Consider the following 22,771-nt stretch of genomic DNA (forward strand, 5'->3'; position numbering starts at 1 on the left):
GAAAGTAGGGGAGAGATGGGTGTTCAAATATTATGTATATTACTGAGGGCTGTTGGATGAATGGTTCATGGTCTGGCTCAGAATACAAACAACTAAATTCCAAAACAGACTTGAACATTGTCACACATTTGAATCAATGTGTCTTCTCCCCAGTGTGTGAAAACTGTCATTCTAGTCCTAACCTGCCTGTTAAAAAAAATGCAGGCATGTCTATGCAGCAGCACACTTTTATCTCCATCAGTTCCTAACTTTGTTTTAGTTGTGTCATAGATGTCCCCAGATAACAAGATAAAAAGATATTAGTGGTGAACGCAATGATATCTAGCTATTATTGTTCACTTTCTATAGTCCTGGCACCATTTTGAGTGTTCTATAATTATTAAAACATACCTATCAATCAAATAGGTTGACACTATTACTTTGTTCCAATTGTAAGCAAGGAAAATGAGGCAAGTAGCCAACCAAATTGATAATAAAGCTGCAACGGATTCCCAGGCACCCAGGCTCTGAAGTGCTTGCTGTATTGTGGATCTTATTCTGCTACTCCGTTTGTATTGACAGTGGAATATAATTTATACTCCATTTACCTTATCCCCTCCTGATTAAGATGTAAAGACAACCAGCATTTATAACTTTATTTAGTAGATAGTAGAGATCTTAGTAGCTACTAGCTGCATGCTTTCCAAATCAGAAGTCTGAGAGTCATTTTTGACACCTCCTTATTACTCAACGAACCTTGCCAGTAGATACCCAACATCTTCGATTTTATTTGGTTTTACTTGCTATACATAGTTGACTTGTTCTTCTTCTTTGCATGCCACTACTTTATCAATTCTCTCATCCTTGTAAGTTTCTAAATCGTCTTAGTGTAGTTTGTGATGGTATAGCAAAATATCTAAAGTTGAGTACTTTACATAGCTTATTTAGTTTGAAGTTATGGAGAGTTATGGAGGTCCAATGGCATGGCACTTATAAGAGCTTCTGGTGAGGTCCTCATGGGAAACAGACTCCCATAATCCCATGATGGAAGTGTGTGTGTGTATGTGTGTTAGAGAGGGAGAGGGGAGATGGAAAAGAGAACCAAGAAAGTCAATAAACAATCTCACTTGGAAAGTAAAACCAACAACCTCACTCTGATGATAAAATCAGTAATCCCTTTAAAGGCAAAGCATGGAAAACCTAGGCACCTTCTGCTTGACTTCATCTCTTTAAGGTTCCACTTTTTAGCACTACTACATTAGAGACCACACCTCAACATGAATTTTATTAGGAACAAACCAGATCCATTCTGCTATTTAAATTCTGCTAAAATGTTGGGTTCGATGTAATTGACAAATTCATGACAAATTAGCAAGAACAACCTCAACCCCTATTCAGTTTGAAAAATAAAAATTCGATTAGCATTGACCTCATTCGTATTTCTTTCAAATTGACTCTCTCTGTGAAGAACTGTTATATTGAAGACCTGGATGTATGGTCTGAGATCTGTCTATCTCAACTACTCTATGTCATTTGTAGTGTGAGTTAACTATACCTCCAATTGTCATTCTCCTGTTAATGGATGCTTATACATATTTCCCATGTGATGCAGCTCCTTATATATTAGTTAGTCTCTTCATCTTGGCTTAAATCTGGAACACATGATCTGCTGCAAACCTGAAGGAAAAAATTTCCCTTCAGGAAAGTTCTTCAAGTAATTATTGAGCATGGGCATGCTGTTCCATGTCATACTATCATCTTCAAGTTACTTGTCCTGTAATGTGTTTTTTTGTCTGATACAAAAACTTTAGCTTACAATCCTGATTGAAAGGAAGAATATGAATCTATGATATCATCAGTTCTGTTGTTGGGATGGCTTTCCTAAAATCCAAACCAACCTGCTGACCTTTCTGTCTTCAGTGTTGCTTAGTACCTCAGTAGGACCTGGACCCTGCCTCTTTGACCATCTTCATCTCCTCGCACATTTTTCCATAGAACACTTCTTTGCTTCTTCCTCATTTATTTGTTTCATTGACTATTATAGTCATCCTACTTTATACCAATCACGGCCACTTCTATTGTTCAAATTTTTAAAGGTTTTCTACCTCTGATAGTACTGATTCAGTTGGCATCAGATTTTGAATATAATACTGGGTAGTATATGCCACACTGCATAAATGATTGTGTGTATTACTCTCCCAGTAGACTATAAATACTTGAGCAAACAAATCTGAGTTCTGGTGTTTGTGTCCTAACACCTCTTACAATGCCCCATATGTATTTGACAAAAATAAGTGAAACTGAAATCACTGCCTTCAAATTAGATCAAAGGTGATAACATTTCTAAAAAGCATTCATGAGAAAAGCATTATAACACACATACATAAATTTCATAGACTGTTGTTGAAACACAGAAAAATTGAAGGATTAGGTTCATAAGTTTTCTTTACTTCCAGCCAGTGTTCAAATGGAACTGTGAAATGTGATGAGCCAGCCACGCCCTCTGCTGGTGAGTTCATTTTCCTTATGAAGAATAGAGCTCTAGTATTCTTCCACTGTTCTGTCATCCATCTTAACACAATCCTCCTTGCCAAAGTGCATGGATATAAGCTTTGGAATGTTTCTTAACATAGTGCTCCTTACCCTTTTTCTTACACTGAGAATTAGAATATTTGTATAATACTCGACTGCTTAGGAACAGAGCTGACTAGCTCAGGGATGCTGCCTATAAAAGGACCGTCTCTTGTGTCCTGTGGGACATGAGTTCATGAGTTGTGGATCACAAATTGAGAAAACATATACTGTCAATTAGTACCTTTTAGATTTTACTGTGTGTACAATCACCCAAGATCACTCAATCGGTCTGGAGCATTTCTATCAATGACCAAGGTTGTGTTAGTGATGTGGGTTTCTGGGCTAAATTAGGAATATCAAGGCTCTGGGACTAGTCAATTAAAAATGGCATAAAGAAGATCTCTATTGTTATCTTTCCTTAGAGTATCATTTTATCATGAAATACCTTTCACGAATATTTTATGTGTCAGGGGACCTTATATTATTAATATACAGCTAGAACCTCAAATTCTCAGTGACTATAGCAGAATTCTTTGCCAATGAGTGACCTTGCTTTCATTCTTGTGGGTGGGGAAAAGTTAGGCTGATAAAAGTAATTGTGAGTGCTTGCTTTGCTAATTTATTTGGATGGCCATGTATATATTATTATAAGTGAGTTTTGCATTCGATGCCCTAGATTTACTTTTTGAAGACTCAGGTTATGTCAGCCTTTTCGACAGGTTTTGTTCCAGAATCATGCTCATTTAATACCTAGGGCATTTGCTCTTCCTATATGCTTCAAGTGACTTGCCGAGAAAGAAGAGAAGCCCAGATAGACTGCAGTCAAAGTATTCCTTTCCTTCTGGACAGGCATGAACTTCAGAGATAAAGCACAGATGAAATGTCCTTACCTTCACATTCATTCAAAGCACAAATAATCATACATATGCCACTTGTTCAAGTCTTTAGTTATTTCCTTAGAGAGGCTGATAAGGTTTTCAAATTCAAAATAGGTTCCCGAAGCATTGATAACTAAAAAACCTAACTAGGGAAAGTGTGCTTGCTCATCTCTTAACAATGAGAAGTACAAAATGTCATGTCAAAACCAACTTTACAATGTTGGTGTGTGTGTGGGGGAGGGTATGCTTGGGTGGGGGGAGGGGGGAGGCTGGGAAGGGAGGTGAAGGGTAAACAGAGGAGGAGGCTGCAATGCTTGGTAAGAAATGTATGCATTATCCTGCCCATGTAATTGTAGCCCCTCTGTACAGTATGTTCTCAAATAAAATAAAATTAAATTAAAAAAAAAAGCCACATACTAACAAAGCATTGTTGGATCATAATGGATGAAATTCTCTATGGTAAATTTTGTTTTGATGACAGATATATGTCCATATGATTATTTGTGCTTTGAATGAATGTGAAGGTAAGGACATTTCATCTGTGCTTTATCTCTGAAGTTCATGCCTGTCCAGAAGGAAAGGAATACTTTGACTGCAGGTTTCCTGACCCTGCGTTGCCAGCTGGTGGCATAAATTGTGAGACTACATGTGCAAACCTGGCCATGAACTTCACTTGTGCCCCATCCTCACCCTGTATAAGTGGCTGTGTTTGTGCAGCAGGGTAAGTGTCTCTTTTTTTCTTTCTCTCTCTGTTTTGTTTCCTAAAGTATGTGATGCTATTCTCTGCCTCCACCCACTCCAATCTAGATCACCTTTTACTTTTAGTTTCACAATGACTTTTTACGTACTGATTAAATGTTGTTAAATTTCACTACCTTTCTGATTGTATGGAAATATAGTGAGCCTTGCTTTAGAGGCCTCTGACTGACTTGCAATTATTTAAAACAGAAATAAATAAAGTTATTTTAACTTTTTTTTTTTTTACAGAAATAAAGTTATTTGAGGTGATGTAAATTTACCCTGTCTTCCATCTGACTGTAACTGGCTCTTTTGGGGGACAATATCCTAGTATCACATGCTTCCATGGATCCTGATAGTGCCAACAGTTTCTATACCATAGAAGGACCCATAAGGAATATATTTATTGTGGAAAGAGGCAAATATAAATGGCTTTAAGTATTGGTCCTTCTTATTAGATAAAGTATCTTAGGGCAAGGAACAGTACTCATTTGGAGAATAAGGACAGTTTTAAAGAATAGGCTTCATGATATTTGCTTCCTGAATGGTTGACTAGAAGTAGCACTCAGGTTATAGAGTGTGTGATTAGTGTTTATGATATGCCCTACTGATTAAACCTACTTAAAGTAGTTAATGTACAGTGATTTACAGCTTTCCTCTTTTACATTTTTTGTTAGTCACAAAAAAAATCTAACTGGTCATTATATAATCACTTAAAACTATTACTTTGAGCAGAATATATAGGGATTGTGCTCCAGTGTTTGGAGCCCAGTGTTAAAATACTGTGGATACAGGATACAGGAGAAGGCACTAATATATGAATTTTATATGAAGTAACAACTTTATATACCTTAGATATTGTCATTATGCTAAAAATGAGTAGTACTACATTTAGGGTAGTTTCAATTCTGGGTCATAGAAAACAGTGAAAAATATTACTTTTTGTTACTGGTGTCTTTACTGCCAGAGTAACACATTTAAGGAAGACCTTAGTTTATTGTGATAATCTATCAATGATAGTTTGTATAAATTACTAAGTTACAAGAAGCTGATTAACACTATGGTTGAGGCTTAAGTGAGGAGAATGGATTTCTAGAACAGAGATGCAAAGCTTAGGAGTAACAAGAAGTTTGGGCAAGTTGAGAGGAGAAATCATAATCTTAGGCTTTATTAGCCTGACAGAAAGCAATCTATTGAGGTAATGCCTCATTTACATACCAAAGTACCTTTATTCACTGTTACTCAGCCATCAACATGATGGTTCTCCTAGGTGGAATTTCAGTGGAAAGCATATCACTGAATAAGGAAGCACAGTGCCATGGGAGAAGAAATATGAGAGGGAAAGTCAAACACTAAAAAAAAAAAGCAAAATTCAAGATTCTAGTCTCAGTGCTCATACTTGCTAAGCAAGTGCTTTATTGCTGAGCTACATCCCTGGACCTATGTTATTTTTCATGATGTCAAATTATTGCATTTTAAGACAAATGTAGAAAGTGTCACATTTTATGTATTCTATTAGCTATTTTTATTATTTTATTACAATTATTTCACTTATTTTCAATTATTTCAGTTTTCTTATTTTATAATACTTATTTCATATTGTCTTATTACATTACACATTTAAAACATCTTTATAGTATAGTTATAATATTTACTCTAAAATTTATTTATAATAATTAAATTATTTATAAAAGATACTTTAGGAAGAGAATTTTGAGAATATTTAAAGAAACATAGGTCCCATGGTTTCCCTTATTTATAACTAGTATATGTCTTAGATAAGCAGAAACGTTCAGATAGGTTGATGTTAGGTAAAATGAATCCCAAGATAAGGACTCAAATGGATTTTCTTTCTTGTTATTGTTTCTAACATATTTATAAGATGATTTCTTGGTTGCTTTGTATGTCCCTCCCCCCACGGTATAACCCCTGTTTTCACTGTATTTGTGGAGGGGAAGGGAAAAAACAAATTGTTTTAATAGGGATACAGGTGGACCCATTGCAACAATGAGATGTACAAGATGTTATATCTAAAAACAAACTTTACAACTTTGGCTGGGGGTAGGAGAGGAGGGGGAGTGGAGGAGGATGGGGAGGACAGGGATGGTAAGGGAAAAACAACGGAGGAGGCAACAATGCTTGATAAGAAATGTACTCATTACCTTGCTCATGTAATTATAACCCCTCTGTATGGTATTTTTACAATAAAAAACTTATTCATTAAAAAAGTTAATATTGTAATATATATAAATATATATCCTTATTCATTTTCATATTTAAGTATTTTGATAACACCTCAAAATTAATTCACTGACACTGAATTTATTTTCATAGTAGTGTTCATATTTTATGACAAATTTCTATGTTTTAATCTTTGTATTCCTAAATATCTTTAGGTACTTTTTCATGGTATAATGTAACACTAAATGAAACTAACATTCAAAATAATGCATTAATAAAAATGAGATATGTTTGCTTTATTTATAACACATCTGGAGAAAACTCTCTTTATTTTACCTAATAAGAAAGAATTTTAACTATTTAACTATTTTAACTATTTAACCAAAAGAACCTTTGATTACCCTGTATAACCTGTAACAGGAAATGTTATCCATTTCACAATTTACTGTTCTATCAAAAATTGTTACATTTATAGACACTTACAATAGCTAATAGTGAAAGCAGAGACTTTCCTTCCTATCTAAATGTTTTCTTCATAATAGCTCACATTATTAGAAATATGCGTTTCTGTTTTCTTTTTTAAAAATTGTACTACATGACTAACAAAAAAGAAAAAAATCACACTTGGTCATTTGCCTAGAATTTATTCTTTATTTTTTTTCAATTTTATTTTTATTATCTTGTGCAAAGGGTTTACAGTTCAGCATGTCAGTTTAGGAGTACAAGGTATCTTGATCAGTATCATCCCTTTCATTGTCCTCCCCATCCCTCCCAACCCCATCCATCTACCTCAGTGCATAGCATGGCATAGGGTGATGGGAGAATGCTGCTGGAATTTATTTGATGCTGTGATTTGCAAGGAACGCTGTGTAAAGATGTGAAAAATTATTAAACCTCTGATCAGAGACTTTATCTTGCTATTATAAATATGAAAATGTAGAAGATGGTGTGGAAAGTGACAGGATTACTGATATTATTTTTAAAAATGAAAACCAGCAGTTTTTACTAATCATGTTTTCCTTTTTCATTTTGAAGAATGGCAGAGCACAAAGGGAAATGCTATGTTCCTGAAAGCTGTCCATGCATCTGGAAAGACTGGGAATACCTCTCCGGAGAAGTCATTGCTACACCATGTTACACTTGGTAATGAGATCCATTTAGTTCACAACTCTTCTGAGCAACTGCATTCATTTTAATTACCTAGCTGAATTTACTTCATGCCGAAGTAAGAGTGAGTAAGGAGAATTTTAAAGCAGAAAAACGAAAAAAAAAAAAAAAAAAACGAAAAAAACCCAACAACAACAAAAACAAGGCAAGCCTACTAAGCCAGATTTTAAAGGCTTCAGGAGTTAATGGAGAACTACTGCTGTTTTGGTGCATACTTTTTGAGCGAAGAAGAAAAGTGTGAATAGAACAATTTGGGAATTTAATAGGAAAAAATTCTCAAGTTTAAAATAAGATGCTAAATGTTTTAAAGTGTAGATCACATTTAATGGAAGGCGTTCTGTCTGGAAAAGAAGTGACCCCTCCAAAACCCCACAATAACTTAAATATAACGTCCATAAAATATGCACAAAGTTTCTGAAATCACAGCTAGGTATTAAGTTAACTTCGAAGATGATACTGTTTTTTTGTTTTGTTTTGTTGTTGGCTAACAGACCTAGATGGTTAATTTTTATTCCACCATCTATTTTCTATATGACTAAGAAAATTGGCTTCATTTTGGTGACTGCTATTATGTTAAAATGAAGTATAAGTTTATGCCTAATGTACAGATTTAATAGATTTATCCACATAAATTTACACTGCTTTTAAAAATTGTTGCCTGAATAAATGGTCTTTCTCTCTCTTTCTGTCCCCCCCTCTCTATTGCTCCCTTTCTCTGTCTCTCTTTCTCTCTAGACTAGTTGGTTTTGAACTCAGGGTCCCACATTTTCCAGGCAAGCACTTTATTGTTTAGCTGTGTCTCCAGTGCAGGTGAATATTATAGAATACAAGCTGAGCAAATGTCTCTTAAAAAACATTATATCAGGTTTCTTGGTACAGTGTATCATGTTGTCTCTTTTTAAAAAAACAGTGTTTGTCGACGAGGAATGTTCAACTGCACATATTACCCGTGTCCAGCAGTGTGCACAATATATGGAGATAGGCATTATCATTCTTTCGATGGACTGGAATATGACTACGTCAGTGACTGTCAGGTGTTTTTGCTTAAGGTAGATAATGGTTACTCATTTCTACTTGAACTTGCATAAAGACAATATATGACGGCATGTTGATATCTGACATAACAAACCTATAAATCATTAACAAAATGTGTGTAAGTCACAGTAATTTAAAACTAGTATATTATGTCCATCAAGTAAAAATGAATAGTATAATGTGTAGCATTCTAAACTTAAGCAAAGCTCTTGCTTATCTTTTAAACCATCAGAGTTTTTTGTTGATGCTGTTTCAGGATCCCTTATGAATGACTTTAAGTTTCTTATAGGGCAATATCTGAGAATGAGTTTGGCGGTCATATAATCATAGAGGATGGCATGCAGCTTCCGTGTGTGTGTGTGTGTGTGTGTGTGTGTGTGTGTGTGTGTGTGTGTGTGTGTGTGTGTGTGTGTGAGTGTGTGTGTTGTTTATTTTTGGAGCATAAGACAGGCACAGTAATGAACATATATGTTCTGTGAGTTTTAGAAAAAACATTTGAACTTAGGATTTCTCATACCTTGAAGTTCAGATTGTGAACTTAAAAATCAGGAAGAATATTTAATAAGTTAAGTCTTTGAATGAATAGGCTTTATTCTCAGGATGTCTCAGATTGATTTTTGTATATCATTCTCATTTTAATTTATATTTTGGTATCTCTATCAGCCCTTTGTTACCTTGCTTTGGATTGCTGCTCCTTTCCTCTTCCATAAGAAAGATGACTCTAGCATTAGTTCCTTTAAGGCAAGGGTCATCTCTTAGTCATCATTGTTTCACAGGAGAGGAACACCATGATGGGAACACAGTGTGGTCCATTAAGTGTTGACAGAGCTCTTGGTTCTCTGCCCTTCTTTCCTAATGTTTGATGTCTTCACCTGCTCCTATGAGCTTAGCTATACTTCTGACCAATAACTCCCAAATCAATATGTACACCTCTAACCCTTCACTTTTGGGCTGTCTTTCCAGCTCAAGTTCCTCTCTATGACAAATTGTCTCATTCCATTAATATTCCTAGTACTATATGTGTCATTTCTCATTAAGAACCACAAAGACTGTGGCTAAGACTGTGCTAACCACCCAGTCTTTGTGGTTCTTCATGTGACCTGTTTCATATAAAAATTCTCTGCCAGTCTGTCTGAGGTCTCTTAGTTTTTCTTCTGTCTTTACTCAGCAAATTGTCTATATCTGAGGTCCTCTACTGTCTCAAATAAAAGTTCTAGCCCATATTGATCTGTCCTGTTCTCGTATTCTACTGGCTTGGTAGTTTTTATATCACAATTATATGTGCAGAGGCAACAAATTTAAACTCAGTTATTTTTTTAACTGAGCCATTAATATTTATGAAAAATCCACTCATTATGAAGTATATAACATTACTTTCTTTCTTTCTTTGTTTCTTTCTTTGTTTCTTTGTTTCTTTCTTTATTTGTTTCTTTCCTTTCTTTCCTTCTTTCTTTCCTTCTTTCTTTCCTTCTTTCTTTCTTTCTTTCTTTCTTTCTTTCTTTCTTTCTTTCTTTCTTTCTTTCTTTCTTTCTCTCCTTCCTTCCTTCCTTCCTTCCTTCCTTCCTTCCTTCCTTCCTTCCTTCCTTCTTTCTTCCTTTTTTTCTTTTATTGTCAGTTGTGGGGCTTGACCTCTGGGCCTAAATGCTTTCCCTCAGCTCTTCAGTTCAAAGCTCGCACTCTACCACTTGAGCTACAGTGCCACTTCCAAAGATAACACTTCTTAATTTTAGTATCAGTGTACATCACCTTGGGATACTTTTAGGATATTATTGAATTTTTGTTGTTTCAAATTCATTCCATCCCTACTAGTCATAATATGGTTTGTAGACATAAAGCAAAAATGGATGGATTATTAAGAAATCAGAACTCAAGTCCCTTCCTTATGCTATAATAAATACATACCAGTCATTTTCAGTTTTTGATAGAGTTGCTTGCCTGTGTATGAGAAGACACACCATAAGGAAGTTTTCCAATTTTTTAGTAGCAGTTAAGCTTGGATTAATACCTGGTTGAGGATTAGTTCACTTAATAAGACTTAAATATGCATAGTATTAAAATCTAAATTGAGCTTAGTGTGGTGGTTCATGGCTGTAACCCCAGCACTTGGAGAGCTGAGGTAGAAAGATTTCAAGTTCCAAGACATCTTGGGCTATATAGAGATACCCTAGTTTAGAAAAAAATGTCCAAACTAAGTTATAGAATTATATGTGCCTTTTTATGACAAAACAAAAATATTCTTTAATTTTCTTACATTTTTCAATATTCTTCCCCCAAAAATTGTTTGAAAAGAATAGATTTCAGAACAGCCTGTACTGAATTTAATTTAGTAATTTGGATAGAGAAAAACTATTACTAATAAATTACCATTCTACTACCTAATTTCTTTTTTGTTCATGGAATTCCATTTTATTTTATTTTTAAATATGTTTTATTGTAAAAATACTGTACAGAGGGATTAAAGTTATATGAGTAAGGCAATGAGTGCATTTCCTATCGAGCATTGTTACCTCCTCCTTTGTTTTCCCCCTACTATACCTTCCCTCCTCACCTCTCCTATGCCTTCCCCCCTAACCCCCACCCCCACTGAAATTGTAGTTTGTTTTCAACATAGTGTCTTGTACATCTCATTGTTACAATGGGTCAACCTGTATCCTTTTTTCAGCATTTTGTTATTTCCTTTCCCCTCCCCAAATTAGAAAAATGTATATATAAGATGCAGGGCACCAGAATCAAATACAGTGAAAACAGGGGTTATACCGTGGTGGAAGAACATACCAAAGAAACAAAAAAAATCATATAGTACATTATAAATATGTTAAAAACAATAGCAAGAAAGAACAAACCACATGTGTCCCTATCTTGGGATTCATTTCACTTAAGATCATCTTATATGGTCATATGTACATAGCTTTTGACCTTTTCTGCTTGTGCTAGACATATACCAGTTATTGCAAATAAAGGAAACCATGGGACCTATGTTTCTTTGGGCCAGGCTTACTTCACTTAATATAATTTTTTTTTTAACCAAATCTTTTCCATTTCCTAACAAATGGGCAATGTCATTCTTTCTGATTCTTTGCTTATTTCACCCACTAAGAAAGTTCCTGTGAAACATAAAAAAGGTTTTTTTTTTCTTCTGAGAGTCAGTATTTCCTATGAGGCATAGGATGGCTGCAGCATCATTCATTTACTTCCTGCCGCTTTAGAGTCTGGAGTCACTTCTGTGAACAGGGATTCAATTTCCCCTTCCTTATTAAATAGCTTTCTTTCCTTTTTTTCTATTCCTGTTGATTACAAATTCCAGATGCAGGAGAATTGCATTTTTTACTTTATTACAAAACTAATATAAAAACATCATCACAAAAGTCAATAACTACCTAGATGCAAAATCCAATTAAGTATCTTTTCTCTTCTTTTTTCCCCTCTTGCCTCATTTTTCTGTTTCTCTGATTACACTGTCTACTCTGGTGCCTTTTACCTGAAGTTTCTTAAAATACCAGGCCCCACAATTTCCATATCCCCATATCTGTTTCCTCTACAAAACTGTTGGTTGTGGTCTTAAAATACTTTGAAGATACAGATCCTGTTTATTTACTTATTGATCTATAAGCTACCATATCTGCAGAGATTTTTAAAGGGGTTGGGGTTGTCGTGGGACCAAGTACTGAGATTGACATGAAATACAGTAATTAATATACACCTTGACAGTTGCTGACAGTTCAAATTTTGGAATCATTAAGAGGAAATGTCCTCCATCAGAGCTTTCAGAATAAAGAGAATAAAGGGTGTGAGGAATTCATGTAACAAACTGATATTGACCTTTTTTCTCTAGCTTTGTAATCATTACTTACTATGTTGCCTAGCAACCCTCTGGCATTATTTCTAAACCTAATATTAACTTGAAATAGATTAGAAATAGAAATTGTAGAAACACAACTCTTAGACATTTCTGTTGTTCCAGATTTCTGTCAGCAAAGCATGATATTATAAGACAGACAATCTAACATGGAATATATCTTGACACTTTCTACTTAATATAAAAATATAGCTAACATTGAACACTTCGATGAATAAGAATAGAAATTTAATGGCAATAGAAGCTTTGCAGCATGCATTTCTCATCCTTTAATATAATAACTCTTCTGAACAGGAAGAGCAAAACAAAATCTCTGAATTCTGTGCTTTCTTTCTTCTTTGAAAACCATTCATGAAAGCATAAAGTATGGTATTACTCTTTTGAGCAGCACAATCCTATAATCATCTTAATGGCTCTTATTATTCTACTTTTCAAAATTTTGGCAATGCGTTGTGAAAGAATTGTTTAAGAGGAATAAAAGTGTTCAGCACCTACCAACGAAAAATGAGTCACAGAGAGACACATTAATTCTTCCATCAACCCCTTCATTGAAAATCTGTCCGCCAGGCACAAGGCTGAAGTAATTACTAATAAGTCAGGAAGAGTGTGGCTGAACTAGAAACATATTGATCCAGTGTTCATATTACTAGTGATGTGAGAAACTATGTGTGAAGAATTTACATGAAGTCCTATTTGACTACTAAGAATTTAATAGCCTTATCTCACTATGCAAACAAAATTCACTCATGCATCTCACAACAGAAAAGCATTAAGAAATGTATGCAAATCATTGAAAATTGCACATTTGGTCCAAAGAGAAACATTACATTCCTTCCCTCCCTTTTGATCAAATTCTAACCTTCCTTAAGTTAGCAAAATGTCAAGTGGTAACTTCCAACTTTTGAGTAGAGAAGACCACTTTGGAAATTTGCCAGAAATTCATGGACTTTCTTCCTAGAAAAGTGATATGTATAATGAGATCATTAGTATGTTATTCCACATTGTATCAACATACCATAATGTCTTACAAATACATTGAAAATTAATTTGTTGATTAAAAATAAAATATACAGATGCTTAATATAACATTTTATAATGAATTTCTGAATTCTCCAAAATCTGAGCAGCCATCTGTGAAACTGGAAGACAAAGTTAGGAAATGGTTCTTTGGAGCATGTTCTACGGGATGGAGTGTAAAGTTGGGGGAGAGAGTCTAAACAGAGCTTAGATTTAGCCTGTGGATGCTAAATAATGTTTTTTGAAAGTAAAGATTACTTGTAGCCTGATGTTGATTTTTCTCCTCAAACATTGCAAATCCACCCTCAATTTCTCCACCAATAGTATGAAAACAATTCAAAACAGATTAGACTTTTGAATTCTGTCTCTGCAGTTATTTATCTAAGAAAACTTGAATGATTTCACCATGCATACAATAGATAAAGGTTTCCTATCTAAAATATACTTGGAACTCAAAAAATTAAATCCCCCAACAAGAAATCCTCAAAGAAACAACTCTCCCATAAATAAGTCAGCTAAAGACTTAAAGAGAAACTTCTCTGAAGAGGAATTGAGAATGGCCAATAGACACATGAAGAAATGTTCAACTTCTCTAGCCATAAAAGAAATGCAAATCAAAACAACATTGAGATTCCACCCCAATTATCCTTCTTAACCAGTTTCCTGATCTGTAAAAATCTCAAAAATAAATTTAAAAGTTATCATAAGAATTAAATAAGGTATCATATACCAAGCTCAAAACAACACCTGTAAGGAATATACATTTTTAATTTACTAATGCATGCCATAGTTTTGTAATTATTACAGTTCTAACTTGAGTGCAAAAACTATTCAGCCAATAAACTCTCTAAAATGAAGCAAAACGTAGGCTTGCCTGACGATAGTTATTCTAGGACTCCCTTAAGTGAATGCTTGACTTGTTGGTTATTTGTTGATAAAGAAAATGATGATAATAGTTAATAAACTTGAGTTTAAAATGTATAAAAAGCTTTGCTAGATCAAAACTTTAGTAGTGTTATTAGAAGCATGTGTTTAAATGTTGAGCTATTTTTTCCATAAATACTTTTATGTTATTAGATTAAGATAATTTTGTTGATTTTAGAAGTAGAATATTTTCAATTCTAATGTAACCCATTATAAATTGGGATCTTGATTGCTAATAAAAATAAAGTTAGGTATACTGAATTTGTATATTAATAAGATGTCTTTGACATTTCAGACTACAGATGATTCAGATATATCTGTGATTTCCCAGAATAAGAAGTGCTTCGACAATGATATTGTTTGTTCTAAAAGTGTCTTGATTTCAGTTGGGGACACTGAAATTTATCTGAATGATACTCCTTACAAACAGGTTAGTGAATTATTTTTTTAGGATCATTTTAGTTTGTCCTGAGGATACTGAAAATAGAATAAAATGCTTCAACATTTTTATGTCAGTTACGTTTGCATTTTTGTCATTTTATGTGACTTTTATCATGCATTCCTCATTTCTTCTGTTTACACTCCACTTCTTCATATCCCCAATTGTTTCTTCATTTTTATGGTCATCAACTGACACTAACTTCCTAGACTGCTTTGGTACCTCCACGTTGTGTCTGACCTCCAGTCATCGTCCTTCTCCTGTAATCCATCCACACATACTATAATTAGAATGGTTTTTCTTTTTAAAGTTTTGTATCATCTTCAGGCAGTTGTAGCAAGGAGTTTCAAGTCCGCATATCCCTTGGGGAGTACAGTGCATGTTGATCAATGCTGTCCCTTCCATCATTCTCCCCATCTCTCTCAGCTCCACCCAGCTCCTTACTGAAATGGGAATCCAGCTTAATGCTTCAAAACTTTTCATTGCTTATACCTGGCTTTGTAGAAGCAGCTGTTTTCACCTTCCTGTCTCATCTCTTATCTCTTTCTATTTCAAACTCACATTCCAGAATTTGGAGAGCCCCCTCAACCTGGTTTACATACTCTATAGTCTTATACTCTATTCCTTCATGAAATATCATTGCTTCTATCTTGGTATGACTTTCAATTTGACATATTCTCATGCACGATGTCTTTCCTTCTTCAGGAAGCACCTCCTCCTTATGCCTTCAAGTATCCTATTACATCTTGGAGAAGTTACTTATGTGGTTGTCTATCTCTCTCAATTATATTGAGCTGTGTAATAACTGAGATCATAACTTCCTTCACTAATTCTTGTACCGTTAGAACCCTCGCAAATCTAACAAAACAAATAATTTGATTCATTCATTCATCCATTCACAATATCTTCTGTATATCAAAACTGTATTGAGACTACAACTGTGAATCATGCTTGCCTTTAACTTACACTCATGTGAGTGATACATTCAGGTACATAAAGATGTGCAGCATGATATGGCAAGGCAAGAGTCTATAAAGATATTATTATTGGAACTTCTGGGAATGCCTACAGCAAACTTGGATGGTTAGAGTGATTGTTAAGAGCATAGATTTTGGAGATAGTAGTGACTTAAAACCCCTGTTCGTGACCTGCTATCATACCAGACAAGGTTCATAGCTTATTCAAACTGCAGCTTTCCCATCTGTAAATTTTGGATGATCATCACAATCTTGAGCTCAATTGGGGATTTTCATCATAATGTGAAATAACAGATTTCAAGAAATGGTTCCCTTCTTCTCTTTCATCCTTCTTAATTCTAAAGGCTCAGAAGATAGGCTCTGTATGAAACAATCTGGACTACATCCTAAAGGATAAGTAGATACTGGCTCAGTGAAGACAGGGAGTAGGGTGACAATAGAGAATGCTCCTACTTAAGGAAGCACAGTTGGAAGACAAAATTGGCGTGTATAGATAAGTGCAAGTGGTTTCATTTTGTGTAAGCAGAGTATATGGGATAATAGGTGAAGGATAGATACTAGATGAAGAGATTCAAGAAGGGATATCTACTTACTAGGCAGGGGTCAAGAACAGTTGTCAAGGAGTGGACCCATCCACACTATAGAAGTCCTTAAATAACAGAAGACATTCAGATTTCGAGAACTTTTGGAAATGGGAAGCATAGTAAACCTTTGACATCCATAGGTTTTGCTCTTCCAGAAGAGTACTGCTGAGAAAAAAAATAACTCTGAAATCATAGGATACATAGAGTTTAGTACTGTAATATTTCCCCCCATTAAGCAACTCTACTTCTGCTAAGGACAAACCAACAAATCAAAGATTTTCAACAAATCTAAGATTTTCAGGATGAAAGGAAATTCCAGTTAAAGATGTGAAATACTAGTGGGAGCCAAAAGGACAAATGTAGACAGTGAATATGGTTAAAATTTATGTACATTTATGTACATTGCTAAAACAGAACAATAGAGCTTTTTGAAATCAGTTTAGAAAGTGGGGGAGAGGAAGTGAAGTGCCAGAGGGAGTGAGTCTAATGCAGGTCTATTTAATATATACATACATACATACATACATACATATATACATACATACATACATACATACATACATACATACACTGCACACTACGGGGTATGTCAAAATGAAACACCCTTGTACAGGTAATGAGTGCTGATAAAAATGTGAGAAAAAAGCAAATCTGACTTCCATAAAAAAAATCTAACATCTTACCTCTTCACTTTTGCCTTTTCTGGCAACATTTGCTTTTGGATGTCTAATGTATTTTCATAGAATTAAGGCTAAGGGAGCACTTCATAGATCACAAAATAATTTAAAGACAATCAATAACTGACAGAGCTTTTCTGTATCAGGTGAGCTGCCCAGTGTGAACACAGGAATTTATAACTTTTGCTTTTGAAAATTTGTTTGATCAAAACAGCAAGGCAGGTTTACTATATATGATCTGATAAATGGTCCTTTAAAAAATGACCACTTTTCTAAGGCTTCAGAATATCATTTCTGTAAGTTTGGTATGCAAATCTTAACTAGAGCCATCTCCAATATTTGTCATCTATGCTGCTGATTTCCATGTTCTGCCTCATAACTTCAGTGGATAAGATTTAAATTAAGTGAGTATTCTTTAAAGTATCCCAAATTCTCCTACTAAGGTTGAAAAACCACTTCTTTAAAACATATCTAAGGTAGAAACATTGAAACCAACCAGGAAATAATCACACTTTGGACAAAACAGAGCCTCTTCAGTCACATTGACATCTTTTTGAAATAATTACAGGACTTTGGCCTAGCCATCAACTAGCTATTCATTTATAAATGAAAGTTGTCTTTATGACCACAGTGTTTAAACAAAAAACACCAGAGAAAATGGTAAATGCTCACATAAAAACTGTTTGACACATTCTTGAAGTGGTAATTACAGCTCTGTGTAATTTTCAACTTCCAATTTTCATCCATATGTGGGTGTTGATGAAGTATCTTTAGATATGATATAAACAATGAAGTTTGGGTAAGAAAAGTCACAAAAATAATTTGTCCCTAAAAAAATCCTTTACTAATAGATACTTGTAGAAGAACACAAGTAAAAATCATAAGGAAAAAATTACCATTTATTTATGACAAATAGTTTATCCAAGGAAAAGGGGAAAATCTGTTTTTTTAAAAAAAATATAGACATGGTCCTAATTCAATCAGACATGAAGGAAATATATGTTTAGTTTATCTAAACTATACATGGTTTTATTATCTTGCAGTAAACTTCCTTGTCTAATCTTTTGCATCTTAATAACTAATTTAAAACCAACCTGTCAGGAAAGGCAATAATGTCAAAGATGAGTTGAATTACTAGCTACTAAGTGTAATGAAAACAAATAGGTTTTAAATAGGTTTTCTAGCAGAGTACCTGTGTGGCAGATCTGGTTACACAAATTGTAGAACCCAAATGAAAAATGTGGGTTCACTTGTTACAGCAATTTTTTAAAAGGACAACTATGACAAAACTTTGTTTCAGCCGGGCACTGGTGGCTCATGCCTGTAATCCTAGCTACTCAGGAGGCTGAGATCTCTGGATCGCAGTTCAAAGCCAACCCGAGCAAGAAAAGTTCGGGAGACTTATCTCCAATAAGCCACTCAGAAAAAAGCCAAAACAAACAAACAAAAAACAAAAAACAAAAAAACCCACGAAAATGGTGCTGTGCTGTTGCTCAGGTGGTAGAGCACTAGCTTTGAGCTGAAGAGCTGAGGTCAGTGCCCAGGCCCAGAGTTCAAGCCCTGCGACCGACAAAAACAAAAACAAAAAACTTTGTTTCATGTTTTTCTTGACCTGTCATGGTATTTCTTTCTTTCTTTTAAAAAATCATTTAATTCTGTGCTCTCTTGGACACAGCAATTCTTCCCGAGGAGAGTGCAGACCCACACAATGCTGAGGATCTTGCTTGTAGGCAATGAAGTCTGTGGGCCCAACTTCCCCTTACCCTAGCTCTGCATGATAGACATTTACAGTATGTAGTCCCTGGGCAGGGACAGAAAAGCAGGTGGCTGAGGATCAGTCCTTGGAAACTGGCCCACATTTGGAAGAGGAAAGCCACCTGAGTAGATGCTCTGAGGCACTGTTATGTACTGTTTGTGCCATTGGACTTTCCTTACTGAGCACATACTCAAAGGAAAATTATTAGAATTTAAACTCTAAAGGGGGGACCTCCTCACTGAGCATGGACTGACTGGCCAAGTGCTCACCAATCCAGTCCATTGGGGAAGTGGAGTAAGAGATTTTTGAGGGCCATAAAGGAGGGAGCAGCATGGGACGGTTTGTATGAATAAGGCAATCCACTTTTCTGGGAGAAAAGACCTAGCAGGAAGAAAACCAAGAGGACCTGAGATGGCCTAATCTTGAAAAAACAGGAAGTACAGAAAGAAAGGAAGTCTGGTTGGAGCATAGTCAATACAGCAGGATTTGAGGAACAGAAGAATGTGAGGTTAGTATAAGCAGCCATCAATGTATGCAGGTGTATCTTCTGAACAATACAGTACTACACACCTCGTTTAAATGCAGCCATGGCCTAAGAGACTGAAAGCTTCATAGGGATATAATTAGGTTTATTTTATTTGTCCTTTGACATATTTATTTAAATGCCACTGCAGTAGAATTATCCTCAAGCTATGTTTCTGTTATTACTTCGGGGAGAAAAGTGAGGAAAGGATTTCATATCTCCTTCACCTTTTTCTTCTGCTTCTGGATAAATTAGTTTTACCTACCTTGACACAATCATGTATTTTTAAAGCTATTATTTAAGTTAATTTCAAGGTTATAGTCAATATAATTATATTTGGGCGAATACTCTGTTTTCATATTCTCACTCTGCTTGAGAAAGGAACTCGAAATTAGTTTTCCTGTGTATTTCATCTTTAATGTCTGTACTTTTGCATATTCACTATTTTCTTTAAATATGCACAGACATTATTTTCTAGAATAAATATTATTTTCTTTAAATATGCAATGTCACTTCCCTTTCACTTTATTGACTATATTCTGTATCTAAGATAGTTACTCTGTTACGAGTATCAGACTATCAGATAATCCATGCTATAGCCCTTAGATGATTTTTTTTCTAGTCATGAACATGTCTTGGACATTTCTTCCCCTAAACTTGATTTAATCCATTTCTTATTCTTAGGATAACTTCTTCATTATCATCACCTGGTATACTTTCCTGTGTATAAAGGTGTACAAATCAGTTCACATCCTACCTTTGATAAGAGACTTTCCTAATCCCCTTGGGGGTAACTCATCTTCTCTCTCATTTCTTAATGTCCTTCATGGCTATTCCCATGTTTTGGTTTTGTGTTCTCCATAACTGATAAAAATTTTACTTTTGCACATTTATCCATGTTGAGCCCTTCTATGAGTCTGCATCTAATTATCAGTCTTATGTATTTATTTGTTATTATTTTAATAAGTTTTTTTATTGTGAAAATACTGTACAGAGGGTTACAGTTACATGAGCAAGGCAATGAGTACATTTCTTATCAAGCATTGTTGCCTCTTCCTTTATTTTTCCCCTACAATCCCTTCCCTCCCACCTCCACAACTACACCCCCCCCGTCAAAACACCGCCCCCCCCGATTAAATTGAGAAGTTGGTTTTTCAACATAGTGTCTTGTACATCTCATTGTTACAATGGGTCAACTTGTATTCCTATTTAAACATTTTGTTTTTCCCCTTCCCCTCCCCAAATTATACAGACATCAAATACAGTGAAAACAGGGGTTATACAGGGGAGGAACATACAAAGCAACAAAAGAAATCACATGGTACCTTATAAATACGTTAGAAACAAAAGCAAGAAAGAAAAAATCACTTGTGTCCCTATCTTGGGGTTCATTTTGCTTAACTTCATCATATCTGGTCATATGTACGTAGCTTTCTATCTTTTCTACTTGTCCCAGACATATACTAGTTATTGCAAATAAGGAAAACCATGGGACCTATGTTTCTTTGGGCTTGGCTTACTTCACTTAACATAGTTTTTTCCAAGTCTTTCCATTTCCTAACAAATGGGGTGATGTCATTCTTTCTGATGAAGGCATAGAATTCCATTGTGTGTGTGTGTGTGTGTGTGTGTGTGTGTGTGTGTGTGTGTGTGTGTGTGTGTATACATATATATATATATATATATATATATATATATATATATATCACATTTTCTTGATCCTTTCATCTACCAAGGGGCATCTGGGTTAGTTCCATAACTTAGCTATGGTTAATAATGCTGCAATAAACATAGTTGGGCTGGTAGCTTTAGTATGGTCTTGTTTGTGATCATTTGTGTAAATACCCAAAAGTGGGATTGCTGGATCATAGGGGAGCTCTATGTGGAGTCTTTTGAGAAGTTCCATACTGCTTTCCAAAGTGGTTGAACATTTTACACTCCCACCAACAATTTATTGTTATTATTATTTTTAGAAGAAACGATCAGGTTTCTTTCTAGAAAATAAACCTACTTACCAGCTTTGGAAGGCTGGATACTACACGGTGGTGTACTTTCCAGAGGAAGATGTTACTGTTCTTTGGGATCAGAAGACAACTATTCATATCAAAGTTGGACCACAGTGGAAAGTAAGTTAACCTAACCTATACAGTTGATGTACGAAATGAAACTGCATTTATCTTTTGATGTTTGATAGAAAGAAAAATGCAATATTTTCAGAATTACTTAACCCCTTTGAAAAATATTACCAACTAGAATCCAGTGATGTGAATTCTGATCCTTTTTACTTTCACCTAATAGTATATTTTCCAGGATTGCCTAGATCAACAATTTTTTTTCTCTGTTTTTCAGCTTTGATTGTAGTACAATTAGATTCATTTGCTGCAATCTATTTTCTCTATTTTGTTCAATATTAAGAATATTTTAATAAGTTTAAAAGTGTTATAAGTATATAGAAACATATCTAGACTTATATACTTACAAAACATATAGATATATACTGATATAACTATATATACTTACAAACATATATATATACATACATACTATATGTATATAATAGTGTCTGCTTATAGTTTTTCTGACTTATTCATGTTATTAGTACCATCAGTTCTAAAATATTTGTAACTTGTGAATTAGTAAAAGATTTGGAGGCTGGCAAATAATCACAGTTAAAACTAAATAGGTAAGAAAATCAACTTTCTTCAACTTATTTCTCTTTGTAGATAATTGCTTTCAAAATTAATAGCTGTATGTTTTAATCTTTCAAACTTTGGATATGAGTCTGTAAATGTTAAATATAAAATGTTTCGTGATATTTGTCTTTTACTTTAGAATAAACTGTCAGGATTGTGTGGAAACTTTGACAAATGTACTTCAAATGATATGACCACATCTAATAATTTGGAAGTACGAAATGCTCAGGTATTTGGAGATAGTTGGGCATTAGGACAGGTACGTTAAGTATATGTATTTTAGAATAAGACAACATATTTTACAACTTTTTATTAGGAAATTTTATTCTTTGAATAAAACATTAAATTATATTCTAAATATATTTATGTTAATATTTTTCATAATGGTCTACAGTAATTCATGATGGATGAATTTTGAGATTTCTCTTCCAATGCATTTGAGTGACAAACTTATGATGCATACTTATGATGCTCTATACCATGGATGAAGAAATTGAATCTTATTGAGTTCAGCTGACCTGTGTCACCTTGTGCATTATATAGCCAGGAAGTAGCAGAGATTATGTGTGAACTTACATTTTCTTCCTCATGTTTTCCTGGCCATAGCAAGATACCTTGTCAATATATCTGCATTGCTAAGACGTATATACACTTGCCATCTTAAAACAATGAATAAATCCAAGCAGAATGTCTTTTAACATTTGTTTTCTAGAACACAACCTCTGTTAATGCTGCACAACACAAAGATGTGCACACACGCATGCATATAGGGA

General features: G+C 34.6%; 1 protein-coding gene across 1 annotated transcript in view; it reads left to right on the forward strand.

Annotated features, from left to right (window-relative positions):
• Otogl (otogelin like) overlaps positions 1-22,771 on the forward strand; it is an 88,765-nt gene that overhangs the window by 328 nt on the left and 65,666 nt on the right. The window contains exons 3-9 of the mRNA XM_070037862.1: positions 2,436-2,488; positions 3,990-4,152; positions 7,386-7,493; positions 8,428-8,566; positions 14,645-14,779; positions 21,282-21,431; positions 22,138-22,257. Coding sequence (XP_069893963.1) covers positions 2,436-2,488; positions 3,990-4,152; positions 7,386-7,493; positions 8,428-8,566; positions 14,645-14,779; positions 21,282-21,431; positions 22,138-22,257 — 868 coding nt within the window. The remainder of the gene's footprint in view (positions 1-2,435; positions 2,489-3,989; positions 4,153-7,385; positions 7,494-8,427; positions 8,567-14,644; positions 14,780-21,281; positions 21,432-22,137; positions 22,258-22,771) is intronic.

This window comes from Dipodomys merriami, unplaced genomic scaffold (genome assembly GCF_024711535.1).
Source record: "Dipodomys merriami isolate MVZ:Mamm:240054 unplaced genomic scaffold, mDipMer1.0.p SCAF_10, whole genome shotgun sequence".
In the NCBI taxonomy this organism is placed as follows: domain Eukaryota; kingdom Metazoa; phylum Chordata; class Mammalia; order Rodentia; family Heteromyidae; genus Dipodomys; species Dipodomys merriami.